Genomic DNA, 14543 nt, shown 5'->3' with positions numbered 1-14543 from the left:
TTTGGCAATAAACCTCCAGAGGAGTATTTTGAGCATATCAGCAGCGTCTGTGTGTTATTTCTTCTCTCTCAATATATATCGGTATGAAATCTCCTGATTAGGATGCTGGATAAAGTTCCTGGCGAGAGTGTCTGTTGGAACACTCGTCTAAATTTCAGTCTAATATATTTCGAGCCATTGACTTCCACAACACAGTACAGTCCCTTTCAAAAGTAGCGCTGTTTTTGGAAAACAACAACCACTATTTCTAATGCTGGACAACCCCTTTATGGGCGGTAACTTCAAAATGGTACATAGGAACCGGTATATATTAGCTATACTCACAAAGTCTACGTTATTCACAGAATTAACATAAAACTATAGTGAGTAGATATATTGCTGCCATATAGTGCAAACATTTCTCAAACATCCATATAGAGGGTTTTACATATGATTTATGTTATGGCAATATTAATAATATAGGTTTACGGTTTTATGTGGTACAGTATTTGATATTTACCTTTATATCAGAAGTCTCTTCTCTGAAAACATGTTGTGATCTTTCATGCTCCTTTTCCAGTTCTGAAATTTCACTCATGATAGGCTGCAAAAATGGAGGAAAACAAAGTTTTAGAATGGAAAATTAGTTGTCTTGTTGAATTAATGGCTAGTTCTCTGCACTGAAAGAGGCACATGTGATTTGTGGTATATTGAAATATTACATAGCGCGTGGTATGTAGTCCTCGATATTCATGAGCTACCACTAGACTCGCCCATCCTGCTGCTAGCCCTGCCCATCCTGTTGCTGATTAGCAGCTTTCTCCCTAAGCACAGTATGAGGAGAAATGCGTCAATCACCAGCCGATGGGCAGGGCTAGCAGCGGCTCATGAATACGGGCTGCATGAGTAAAATTAAAGTAATTATTATAAAAACTACAAATTAATGAAAAGTAAGTAGCGCAGCATTGGAATCAGGGTCTCTGTCACTCCTTCCCTCAGATATGGCAACATAAACCTGGCGACAGATTCCCTTTAAATAATATATTTCTGACTGCCTGCAGTCACCACGAGGGGGAGCTTAGGAGTTTGCAAACAGTATATGAGCTCCTATGCTCCCCCTAGTGGTGGTTACAGGCAGCCATAATTTCATCATTTACCTTTATGTCTATACAGGAGATTTTAACCGGTTCCCGACCGCTGGTTGTATATTTACGGCTGGCGGTCGGGGTCCTTAAAATCCGCGCCATAGACTATTTACCACGCAGGTTTTAGTTTGCTGCCCGAGCTGAATGTCGGGTCTCCGGCAGGCAGTGACTGCCGGAGAACCCTGAGGAGAAGATATAAGCAGCTTTTGCTGCTTCTATCTTGTCTGATCTCTACTACACAGCGCTCAATGAGCGCTGTGTATATGAATAGAGGCAGCGGTCTTTATTGGTCCCGGTCATCATGTGACTGGTCACATGATCGCCGGGTGCCGTTAGTGGCAGACTACTGTTGGGTCTTACTAGACCCAGCACAGCCCTATAAGTGACAATAGTCACTATAAGAGAGCTGATTTCCCCTGTAACTGGGGCTGCTGTGCAGCCCTAGTTACAGTAGAAAAACAAGGTGTAAAGGAGGTAAAAAAATAAATTGTCACCCAAAGGTCTTTTCTGACCTTTGAGGGACAGACCACAATAATAAAAAAATAAAAGTAAAATAAAATAGTTTTTGAAACTCTAATTATACTTAAAAATATTAAATTAATCTTATTAGAATGGCTCCTTCTACCAATGGGAATATTCCAATAATAAGATGCGATGCTGCTGAGAATTATAAACACATTTATAAAATATTTCATGTTACCTCTAAGAGTTGGTTTTGCTCCTCGATAACCTTTTCAAGCATTTCAGCCTCTCTCAGGACTACGACCATTCTTCTGAATACACACAGGGACTGGACTCCAAACTCTGATAAAGGAAGTGATGGTCTAAATATCTCTATCTCCGTAATTGTCTTTCTGATGTGATTTATGTTGTCAAGCATGACCTAAAACATTAATAACAATGACAAGTGATTAACGCAGGACAGCAAGGAAAACCTGAAAATATAATACTTACTTCTAGGTTCCAGATCTAGGACGTGATATGACAACTTGGTAAGAATCAGGATAATTTAGGGGAATCAGTTACATTGTCTGCGATTTCATAGAAGGCACATAATGGATTTTCGAGGATAAACAGATGTCCCTGCCCATTAACCACTTCCTGACGTACGCCATATATATATACGGCGGAGGTAGAGTATGGAGCGGGCATCAAGGCTGAGCCCACGCTATAGGTCTGCCATCTTTGCACACATATAAAAGCCCCTCCAGAGGCAGAATCATGATATACTTCAATACATCAGTATTGCAGTATATCATGTAAGCGATGTAGGGGTAGCAGTAAAAAAAAAAAAAGTTAAAAACAGTTAAATAAATTGTTTATATATATTTTTCTGCTATATATATGTATAAAATAAAGATATTAAAAGTTCAAACCCATCCCATTTTCCCCCAAAAGCAATGTAAAAAAAAATAAGAAATGAACATAACTGGTATGACGGGATCTGTAAAAGCCTGAACTTTTACAATAACAACTTATTTAACCCTCACGGTAAACTCCATAAAAAAAATTAAAGCCGCCAGAATCGCTGTATTTTGGTCACCTCATCTCCGACAAAAACGTTTTTTTTTTCTAGCAATTAATTTTTTTCTAGTTTCCCCACTACATTATATGATACAATAAATGGTGTTGTGAAAATCAACAACTCATCCCTCAAAAAACAAGCCCTCATATGGCTTTATCAATCAAAAAATAAAAAATGAATGGCTTTTAGAAGGTGGGGAAGTAAAAACGAAAATGAACATCTTAAGAATGGCTACGGTGGGAAGGGATTAAATCGTACTTTTTTTTTCAAAAAAGCTGTTATATGTATGTACATGAGGAATGACACTATTTCTGGCCATTATATAACTTGTATTCTGTATTATTTAGTAGTTTTCCCCTCTGCAGGCTCTCTCTTTCTAATTCTCAGTTGTCTCGGAGTTAGTGGGCGGAGTCAATCTGCTATTTTTTATTCACTGCACTGAGAAAAGAGGATAATCCTGCTCTCCTATCTCTATCTATCACATATATAGAAGCTGCAGCAGCATGGAGGAGATTATACAGCAGTAGTGAGCAGTGTAGCTGAGAATCCAGCACTGGGGTGAAATAGAAATCATACCAGCAGCGTCTGTCTTTCTTGCTCTGCTCCTGCTTCCTCCCCCTGCTCACCCCTCCCCCTCCATAGACTTACATGCAGCGAGACTTACATGCAGCGTGCGTTGCTGACTCTATCTCTCTGCTCCCTCCCCCTGCTCCCCACTCCCCTCTCCATAAACTTGTATAGGCAGGCAGTGAAGAGACACCCCCCCCCCCACACACACACTTCCTGCAGTCTGTCTCCTCTGCCCTGTAACCAGAAAAAACTTTGCGTGACAACAGGGGGGGGTGGACAGCAGATTATAGGAAGGGAGACACCTAGTGGCAGTAACTTCACGCAGAATTTGCATGGATAAAACAACTACATGTTAACAGTAAGGAAATTACAAGTTGATCTATATCAGTCATACTATAAGATTAGAAAAAGTTGTGTGAAAAGTTAGTGTCCATTTAATGTCCAGTCTTAAAGGGGTTATCTGGGAGTATACACTACATTAATGGCCTATCCTTAGGATAAACCATCAAAGTGTGATCGGTGGGGGTCCCGGGGGCTTGTTCTGGCACAGTGGTTTGTCTGTACATGCGGCTATGCTTGGTTCTACAGCTAAGCTCCATTCAAGTGAAGTCGAATATGACAACATATATTTCCCAGAAAACCTTTTTAATATTGTCATAGCTTGAAGATTTGCTCATCATAAATCAAATTCTGAATGAAATACTTATATTTATTTCCCCTATTATTTCTTATATATCGTATGCACTTTTGAGACAGCTATTAAGTGTATTAATGGGACAACTTACTTCTTCACACGCTCATATGTAGGCTTCAAGGTGCCTCAAATATTTATCTATTTTAATAAATTCATTCAGCTTATAGGGTTTAAATATATAAACATATATATATATAAAAACATCTCACCTGTCCATGTATATAGTGATCTTTGGGTGTCATGTCATCAATGTCATTAGATGTCAAAATCTTTTTTATTTTATTAACGGTCCTTTCCATGTTTTTTACCTCATCCTCTATAAACAGCACTTCCTAAAAATTAAGAAAAACAGAGCAAAACTAGATAATTTATACAAGCAATTAGGATAATGAAAGCAATTATATAAGAATCAGAGGAAACGGAAAGACAAACGGAAAGTAGCGTACTGCGCTATTGTTTCCGTCGATAAAACGGAAACCTAGCGGAACGGACGCAAACTAAAACCAACTGAAAGAAAAAAATACCATTGAAATCAATGGTATTGCAAACGGAAACGTTACTTTCCGTTTGTCTTTCCGTTCCTCTGACGGAACAGATGAATGGAAACACCAAACTGAAGGCAAACGTGAACAGGGCCTTATCCTCAAAATATATATTATTATTTTTAAAGGGGCGACTGATTGTCGCTGGAAACTGATGCCGGCTGTACATTTCCCCATTACACGGCTACAGCCGGGAAAATGTAGTATTATATAGCTGTCCATTCATTTGAATAGGAAATATATTATGGCCACCCCAACTCTGTGAGAGCGGAAGTTCTCCAGTTGGGACAACCACTTTTATGCAAAGACTAGGCCAGGTGTCAGCTACCTTCGGCACTCCAGCTGTTGTGAAGCTGCAATACCCAGCCTGCCCTAAAAACCTTTGGCTGGAATAATAAAGCCTTTGGCCATCAGGGCATGCTGGGAGTTGTAGTTTCTCAACTGCAGAAGTGCCCAAGGTTGCTGACCCCTGCACTAGGCCTTAGTTAAGCTGGCATACACTTGAGATAGCGGTCTTCAGATAGTTCGGCTGACAGACCTCTCTGGTAGTGGCCTATTTCCTGTGGGAAGAAAGGGTCTGGCATGTTGAAATGCAACATGCCTTATCCTTCTCTAACCCATTGATAGAGAGTCGGGAGCCCCGCATACCAAATAGTTGGCCAACCCTGCAGAAATCAGCGTGCTTCGATGACTTTTATCTAATATGTATGCCCAGCTTTAAAGTACTTTGATTATTGAGTAGTGCAAGGATCCATAGGATGTACTTCAAAGCATTTGGGTCTCTTGAGCAAGATGTTAAGTATTGAGAAGAGGCATATAATGCAGAAACATTGGAGAACTATTGTCTTCCCACTTGAAATATGGAGATAACCACTTTCTTGTATACAATTCCTGAAAAAAATGAAGATTGTGACAGGAGAACCATTACCTCGACCACAATATACCAGAACTTCATCAACCTGGTTGGGTTTTTGTAAATGTATTATCAATATGTCATTACTTATAGGCTTAGACTGATATTGTGACAACAGGAGAGAAGATGAAGGCCTTACATGTGCTATGTGCTGGATTTCTGGAAGAACTTTCAGGATTCTTTGCTTTAGATCCAACACTTTGCTTCTTACATCACTGAAACGCTCCACAATGCTCTCGGTTTCGAAGATCAAAGCCAATTCACTCAGCTCTAAATGGATGGAGTCAAGGAGATGTTGTTTCTGTTCAGAGTCATCAAGTGCAATCTGTTCGGAGAGGAGCAAAAAATTATTTTCAGGAACCCTACCAGACTGAATCCCATTGGGAACAGCAGGGACTAATGTGAATGGGGACAATCTCTGGACAGCGCTACCGCATATGTTGGCGCTATATAATCAACACTAAGGAAATAAAGAGGTAGAGGCCCCCACAAAGGCTGTCATGTATAGTAAATAATGTGCTTTCATTTAATCTCTAGATAATACATGTCTATCTAGGCTTTGTAGTTTGTAGCAATGTGGCATGACCAGAGCAGCATTACATATACAACACACAGGAAAATTACTTAAAGCGGTTTTCCCATAATCATTATTATCACTTATCCTATCTGATTGTGGGGGTCCAACTGCTGGGACCCCCACCGATCACGAAAATAGGCTTACCTTGCCATTCCTGGAAGCCACAAAGGAATAAATGGAGCGGTGGCAGAGCACTGCACTACCACTCCATTCCTATGGGGCTCCCGGGACGGCAAGGTAAGCCCATTTTTCGTGATAGGTGGGGGTCCCAGCGGGCAGACTCCCACAGATCAGATATTTATCACCTATCCTATCCTATTTAGCACCTTGTAGCTTAGATTGTAAAACTTTTCTTAGTATATTTAACCAGTGCTCTAGTTATTTGATACAGAGCATTGATTCCCTGTCTCCCCTACAAGTCAAAATGGGCAACAGGAGCCGAATACAGATGTATACACATTGGGCCCCCTAGTGGTGGCCACAGACTGCCAAGATATTTACAGTTTACTGTGGGGGAGGTGGGATTGGTGCTGTGTATCAAAGGAATGCAGCATCATGTTCAAGAGCATTCTGGTCCAGCAGGACATCTGGATTATTGATATTAATAAAATTTAATTTGACCATATTATTAGATACACTTATATATAAATATTATAATTTTATTAAATGTGAATCTGAATCTTAAGAGAAGTCTTGTCTTCTGACCTCTAGTGCAACAACGTGCTTATTCAGGACTTTAGCAGAGCAATCCTTCATCTCTTGGTTTATCAGGTTGTCCGTGTTTTGAATCCAGGACTGCGTGCTCTTCAGAGTGTCCTCATATTCTTCCAGTTTACTAGCCGCCTGTCAGCAGAAAGAAAGTTTTTTAGTTAATGGTGACTAAATTTATAGTCTCCGGTAATCTAGAGAAATTATAACACCCCCAAATTCGGCTGCAATTTTTCCGTGACATACAAAATTAAAATTCTACAATAATTTTTGTATAAAATTATGAAGGGCACTGACATTATTTCCAACGCAATACAAAAAAATAGTGTAGGAGCGACTTAAAAACCTATTATAAAGTTGTCTGGTGAAGAAAACCCAGTTTTGAATGCCCTATTAGGGAATTATGAGCGAATAGAGGGGGGTCATACATTAAGGACCCTCATTTCGTAGCCAGGGTGAAAAGCAGCTATAATGAGTGTTGCTCGCTCTGGAGAACCCGGCTTGTCCATGTATTACATGGACAGCTCATTTATTTCAATAGCACATGTATAATGCTTAATTTCCATGGTCAGTTGTGACACTGCAGGGGAACTTTAAGGCCCTATTACACGGGCCAATGATCAGGCAAACTAACATTTAGGTGAAAACAGGGCAACGATCAGCCAAAAAACGAGCCAACGCTAGTTTATCGGGTGATGTGCTTGTTTATTCAACTTTATTACATTTTATCGTTGTCGGCAGTACCCCTCCTTGTGTAATGATGGAAACGTATGGGGACAAGCGATCGTAAATTATCAATTGTCCCAATACACTACTGATCATTGCTGCTTGTGAAAGGAGCGAACGAGCGCCGATCAACCAGCTGTCTCGTTGATTGGTGCGTGTTTTAACGGCACTTTAAAGGCGTTATGTGGGGACCAAAAACTATTATCAGTGTAGTAACTGCAGTATGTGAGTACACTCCCTAATATACATTCCGGTCAACCATTGCGCTGATTAGGAGATTTTAATAGATTTTTATAGCGATGGCGGGGGACCGGAAGTCTAATTGCACAGTCTTCCTTCATGATGACGCTCCCCCGCCAGTGCTATAGAAATCTATGAAAATTTCATAATCAGTACGACGGGGGGCCGGAATGTATATTAGCGAGTGTAGATATAGATATGAGATAGAAGATAGATAGAAGATAGATAGATAGAAGATAGATAGAAGATAGATAGATATGAGATAGATAGATGATAGATAGATAGATAGATAGATAGATAGATAGATAGATACTGTATTCATCTCTAGAGGACAATGGATCTCAGCACTTCAGGTTGAATCCTTCAAGGATCATTTGGTTACAACAGAGTGAACTATTAAAGGCACAAATACTAATATTTAGTCAGAGTTTATTTATAGGTCTATATCAGCTTTACCTCATAGCAGAACAAACAGAAAACATTGTGTGCGAGAGTTGTGCTTTATACTAATGTAGAGCAAGCATAACCGGACGGCTGTGAACCAACAGTACAAATAAAGGGACATGCACGCCCGTGGCACTCACCTTGTTTAGATTTGCAGTCCTGCGTTCAACAAGGTGTGTGACTTGCTGATAATGACTCAATGGTTCAATGAGTTTATCCATCCACGCTTGGACCTGGCTGGGGTCCTCCTCTGCCATCTCCTGAACCTCGGCCTCCAGCGCGTGCAGTTTAGAGAGCCACGTATCCACTTCATCCCAGATTTGCTATAAAACAAAGTGGTCACAATGGTAAAATGGTTCTTCGTGTTACTTCTGCGCTCAAGAAAAGCTTTGTGTCCTCACCTTCTGAAGTTCTTTGGCTTGGAGGATATTTTGGCTTTTTTCTGTTAAGTGAACTTCGATACTTTGCAGACCAGATTTTATCTCGTTCACCTTTCTGTTCATTATGTTCTCTGGAGAGCTCTGCAAAACTTCGTTTTTAACCTAAAAATATATCATTAGAGGATCATTTTTAGTTTTAAGTTATAATTCTGGTTTCTGAGACATTACCTTACATGGCAACCTTCACTTCTTTGAGACGTGTCATCATGTATGTATGAGAGGTGCATATGTAGAATATATATATATATATATATATATATATACACACACACACACATATATAAAAAAAAATAATAAAAAAAAAAATATATATATATATATAATATATCATAGATAATCTGTCATTGCTTTATTATGTATTTGTTAGCTTTTTTTCATTTAATTTACTGCATGTAGTTTATCAAGAATAAATTGAAAACAGTCACCAAACAGGCTGATGGACCTTCTTATCGATTTCCATTTACTTTTCTCTGGCTCATTATGGATTGTATAGCTTAAAGAGTCACTTCAGGCAAAATGGACACACTGTGTTATTTCTAGTGCAGGGTCTGAGGGGGCGGAGCATGACCCAGTGATTCAAAGAGCACCAAAGAAAGAATCCTTGTGTCATGCTCCGCCCCCACAGGACCTGCAACAGTGTTATATTAAAAGGGATTCTATTAATTAAACTACAGTGTATATAAAGGGTTCCACGCTAATGGAATCGGGTTTCGATAAGTAAACACATTGAGCGCTCACACTTTGTATTAAAATGTTAATGGAGTATATATGAATAGCCAAGTAGTCTGATTAATATCTAAATACCGAATACCTAGATTAAGCATTCATATATTAATAAACCAGGCTGCAGGGGGTATTAAGGTGTTAATGAGCTAGTCAGACGCACAGCCCATTCACAGCATTGTGTTAAAAAAAAGAGGCACATGAGAATAACAGATCTGTCAACAGCAGCTTGTTGACTGTGTCATTATATAGAATTTATTTCTACACTGCAGAATAAAATTGAGTTAATAAACAAAACGGAAAACACAAAAGCATAATAAAGAGACATTAAGGAGAAGTCATTTACAGACTATATATCCAATAGTGATCAAAGGTTGAGGGCATATGGACATTATAGAGCGGGGTCCACTATATTAGCCAGAACAGAGAGTCACTAGAAAAAGAAATTCCCACTCTGGAAGACTGTACGAGTCCATGTATAACATGGTTGCCTCTTCATTTTCATGGTAGTGGTGTAATGCTACATTGCCTCTACAGGGACTCCCTCAGGGGAAACGTATGGCTGCCCTTAGCTTCTCCATGTAATAACGGATCATCACTGGCGGTTTACAAAGTCCTACTGGTAGCAATAAGCTGATCACTGGGGTGACATGTATTTGAGGACAACCCCTTTAAATATAAAATGTCTGCCCCTTCTCCATTAAATGGTTTGCTCCACTAGTCCTAGCAGTGAAGCCTACTAACTCTCTAAGCACTAGGGATATTGTACTGATTTTATTTTTATAAATGGCCGCCTTCCTTGTGTATCGGGAACAAGCCTAGTACAAATGTGCAACCGCTCAGAGCCCTTGCGTGAAAACAGTCGCCCCTACACACACAGAGATACTTTACCTTCTCTTCCATCTCTTCCAAATACTTCTGACATTCCTCAACCTGTGACAGAAGTTCAGCCGGAACGTGTTCTACATATCGGGAGGCGACTTTTTCCATTACAAGTTTAGCAGTTTCCTTTTGTGAATCAATCAAGCTCTGAATGTCCTGTAGTGAAGAGACCGTATCTGACGTTTAGTAAAATACCCCATATTGACCAGCGTGACACATTCCTGCTAATACATTGGGCAGAATATAGAAATGTTACCCCCCCCCCCCGTTAAAACTTGTTGAGCGAGGAAGTCTGAGAAAAAAGACATTTAGAAGAATAAACACAATAGAGGTCCAATAAGCCGGCAGCTTGGCGACAGCCGTGTCACCTTTCATATAATTATACAGATCACTAGAGCTGAGCACTGTTAGAAGGAGACTTCTCTTCACCGAGAAGAATGGGAGTCTTCTTCTCCTGAAAGCACACTTAAGCAAAAGCTCGGATGGATAAGATGCAAACACAATCTGATGACTGTGCTCTTGTTGCAAAGCCCATTCCCCAGCGGCCGATACTCCGCTGTAAACAAATATTCACATTTCTCTTGCGGAGCTTTCGGAGTCATTTCAATATTAAGATTTGCTGGGAGAGGTAGAGCGCTGCTGCTGAACAGGTTTGGACTTAAGTATGTAGTGGTTCAGAGCGCACAAGATCCGGTAGGTGCACGAATAGGGTCCCAACCCAATTACGTAGTAAAGAAATATTCGGCACACAAAGTGATGATTTTAGCAAATCTTTCGGTTTTATTTTATAAAAAATTGAAGCCAGAGGTTTATTGCGACGTTTCGGTCGTATATTAGACCTTCATCAGGCACTTGTACCTCCTGGTGTCTGATTCATCCAGTCGTTGGCGCTGCGTAAATTAGTAGCAGTTTACGGCTTTCTTATGGTGCCTGATGAAGGTCTAATATACGACCGAAACATCGCACTAAACCTCTGGCTACAAGGTTTGGACTTAAGCCAGTCAGGGCTTCACTGTAATAAACCTCTGTCAATTGCTGAGATTTCTTGACTATTAGGCTGGGTTCACACAACCTATTTTCAGGCGTAAACGAGGCGTATTATGCCTCGTTTTACGCCTGAAAATAGGGCTACAATACGTCTGCAAACATCTGCCCATTCATTTGAATGGGTTTGCCGACGTATTGTGCAGACGACCTGTAATTTACGCATCGTCGTTTGACAGCTGTCAAACGACGACGCGTAAATTGACTGCCTCGGCAAAGAAGTGCAGGACACTTATATACATTATATGCAGGACACTTATATACATTATATGCAGGGCACTTCTTTGCCACGTAATTTGAGCCGTTCTTCATTGAACTCAATGAAGAGCAGCTCAAGATATACGAGCGTCACAGACGCCTCGTATATTACGAGGAGAAGCATTTACGGCTGAAACGACGCAGCTGTTTTCTTCTGAAAACAGGCTGTCATTTCAGCCGTAAATGACAGCTAGCGTGTGAACATACCCTCAGTCTTGTGAAAACTGGAGAGGTTTCATGTTACCTTCTTGAAAAGTTAGGAGGTTGTTTAACTTCGAAAACTAATTTCCATATACCCTATTAGGGAATTCTGATTAATAGAGGGGAAGGGGTTACTCCTTTCAGGGTCCTCATCTCTTGGCCAGAGTGGAGAGCGCTTATAAAGAACATATCTTGTTCTGGAGGACCTGTCCTGTCCTGCACTACACAGACAAGCCATTGTTTCGAAAGAGAACTGTGTAATGTTTAATTTCACCTGTGGTGGCGATGCAGGGAAACTAAATACTTACTGGCAGGTTTCCTTGACATACTACTGCTGATCGCAGGAGGACACTTTGTGATCAATCTAAAAAGATTGTCAAAAGTGGATAACCCCTTTAAGAAATTCTGTGTAGAGCAGCTACAAAGAGTATCTTTGGCACTAGAAGACTCGGTTTATCCATATACTGCACTGAGAGTTATTTGATTTCAATGAGAACTGTGTAATGCTTTATTTCACCTGTGGTGGCACTGCAGGGGAATTAAACACTTACTGCCAGGTACTTCCACAGATTACAGTTGATTGCCGGGGTTCCCTACAGCGGGATGCCTTGAGATAGAGGAGCGTTTTAAACAAAAATGGACTGTAGACAACTCCTTTAAGAAGTTGCAACTTCCAGATGACAGTGTTTGTTTGCACATGCTCCCCTGCAGACTTTTCTAAACACATTGCTATTTTTTTTTTAGCTTTCTTGTTTGATTATATCCATAAATTGAAATCACCAGACAATGTATTATCTTTATTCATTATCTGGCCCATAGTCATTTGTAAGTCTTTGTATTTTCCTCTGTTTCTTCTATATAGCAATTAAGGTTATTGCTACATAAATAGGCAGATTTGCCATCCAGGACTCTAAGAATTCTGGGTGATATGAATAATTTAATTATATGAACATGTCCTATTTAAGGAGGTCGTACAGTTCTATCAACCCTTTATTAAAGACTTCCCTGCCATGCACGATGACCTCCATTGGTGTGATCTATAGCTACTGAAGCTCTATCCAGCACAATTGATTAGGACCAACCCCATCTATTAGATTGCAGACACTTATGGAAGAACATTTATAGAGGAGAAGATGTTAAATCATACAACCAGGGGTGGATTAACCTTTCGGGCATTAGGGCACTGCCCGAGGGTCCACGGCCAGAGCAGGCCCACAGCTTCTTGGTCAGTTAGAGCACTCAAATGAATTTCATTAACCCAAATTAAGTGTGTCATAGCTATAGTGGTTAGTAAGGGGCCCGGGCCACTCTCAACAATTCATTGTTATATAAAACTTTTTTTCTCCATGGGATCCTTCCCCAAGTAATGTCTCCTACAGAAGTTCCCACCTGCAATGATGCTCTGGTGGCTTCCGGGTCCGCTGGCTCCAGGTTCTCCAGTTTAGAAGACACTTGCAGAAGGGATTGTTTCACAGCAGAGAAATCGCCCTTCAAATCTTCTCGGTCCTCAAGTTCTGCGTGAATTGCTTGCTTATATTTTTCAGATTTTAGTAGCAGTCTAATTGATAAAAAATATCACAGGATCAGTCAACATCTGTGTGTGTATTGAGGGATTTTACCATAGTCCACGCTACAGTGGGTTCGGATACCTGAACTTTCATTTTTTACTTAGTGATGGGGCCAATGATTTTTAGTTCATAACCCATGCTCACATTATAAGTGGCTTATGTGGCCAGCGGCTGTCAAGGCATGCTGGGAGTTGTAGTTTCAACACAGCTGAAGAGCCACAGGTTGAAAACCAATGATCTAAATCAGGGCGGGTTTTTATGAAAATGGAGCCCTTGGCAACAAGCAAAGTAGAGACCTCTTGCCATCTTAAACGTTTTTTTTCACGTATTTTTTGCTACAATTAAAGGCTATGCAAATTTTTATTGTTTAGTTCAACTTTGTAATTTGTTTGTATTAAAATTATTTTTTTACTTTTTATTAGATCCTGGATACATAGAAGCTGTATCTTACGCTGAAACCAGGACGGACGGCTTTGGTGACAGCGGGTCCTGCGTGCCTCTGACACACAGAATGCACCTGTTATCGATCACCTCTAAGGTCATAACAGAGACACGCAGGATGGTCAGAGACACGCAGAACCCGCTGTCACCGAAGCCGTCAGTCCTGCTGACCTGACGGATTCAGGTTTCAGCATCAGATACAGCATTTAAAGTAAAGTATTTTAAGGTTTACATAGCCTTTAAGGCCCAAAATAATACCACCATACACTTCTTAATAATATTGGAGTTTTTAGTTTGATAATAGATTTCCCAAAGTTGGGAGCCCCTAAGAAATGGGTGCACTGGGCAGCTGTCCAGTTTGCCACCCCCTAAAACTGGCCCTGATCTAGAGGGATCCTATTTTGGAGACAGGTTGCCTTTAACCTTCCCATTGACTCGATGATATTTTATATAAAGTGTCATTATGAAAATGATGTTTTTTGTGTCTGTTGTTTTGGATACTATAGTTCAAAAGTCTCTAGTAACAGGATGTTTATGTCTGTAAATCGGTACACAAGAGACTGATACAATTATGTGAAGAGCCCAATTTAGAGTCTAGCAGGTAATGTTGGATAATATTGAAAACACTGTAACCCAAAATATCTTTCATTTTAGGTCATGAATAGGTCCGGAGTACATGAGCCTGGCTAAATATTTCATTGTTCAATATTCCATCCAGTTCTCACAAACATTTGTATGGTGAAGCAATCCCCTCCGCTGTCGCCAACCCACAGATCAGCACTCGAGGACCTAATTTTTTATATAGAATCAATGGAAAATTGTAAGAATTTTATAGGTTTTGTCATTTTTATATAAATTATACGGTAGTGTGTGTAGAAACAGGGATTGCAGACGTTGCCCAGATGGGGGCCCATACTCTCGAT

General features: G+C 40.3%; 1 protein-coding gene across 3 annotated transcripts in view; it reads right to left on the bottom strand.

Annotated features, from left to right (window-relative positions):
* SYNE2 (spectrin repeat containing nuclear envelope protein 2) overlaps window positions 1-14543 on the bottom strand; it is a 257014-nt gene that overhangs the window by 104335 nt on the left and 138136 nt on the right. For all 3 annotated transcript variants that reach the window (XM_075843762.1, XM_075843764.1, XM_075843763.1), the window contains exons 53-61: window positions 13001-13169; window positions 10118-10264; window positions 8465-8605; window positions 8204-8386; window positions 6651-6788; window positions 5508-5693; window positions 4123-4245; window positions 1825-2007; window positions 500-583 (exon numbers count right to left, since the gene is read on the bottom strand). In XM_075843762.1, coding sequence (XP_075699877.1) covers window positions 500-583; window positions 1825-2007; window positions 4123-4245; window positions 5508-5693; window positions 6651-6788; window positions 8204-8386; window positions 8465-8605; window positions 10118-10264; window positions 13001-13169 — 1354 coding nt within the window. The remainder of the gene's footprint in view (window positions 1-499; window positions 584-1824; window positions 2008-4122; window positions 4246-5507; window positions 5694-6650; window positions 6789-8203; window positions 8387-8464; window positions 8606-10117; window positions 10265-13000; window positions 13170-14543) is intronic.

Source organism: Rhinoderma darwinii, chromosome 12 (genome assembly GCF_050947455.1).
Source record: "Rhinoderma darwinii isolate aRhiDar2 chromosome 12, aRhiDar2.hap1, whole genome shotgun sequence".
NCBI classification, from domain to species: domain Eukaryota; kingdom Metazoa; phylum Chordata; class Amphibia; order Anura; family Rhinodermatidae; genus Rhinoderma; species Rhinoderma darwinii.
This window is presented reverse-complemented; position numbering and strand designations above follow the sequence as displayed.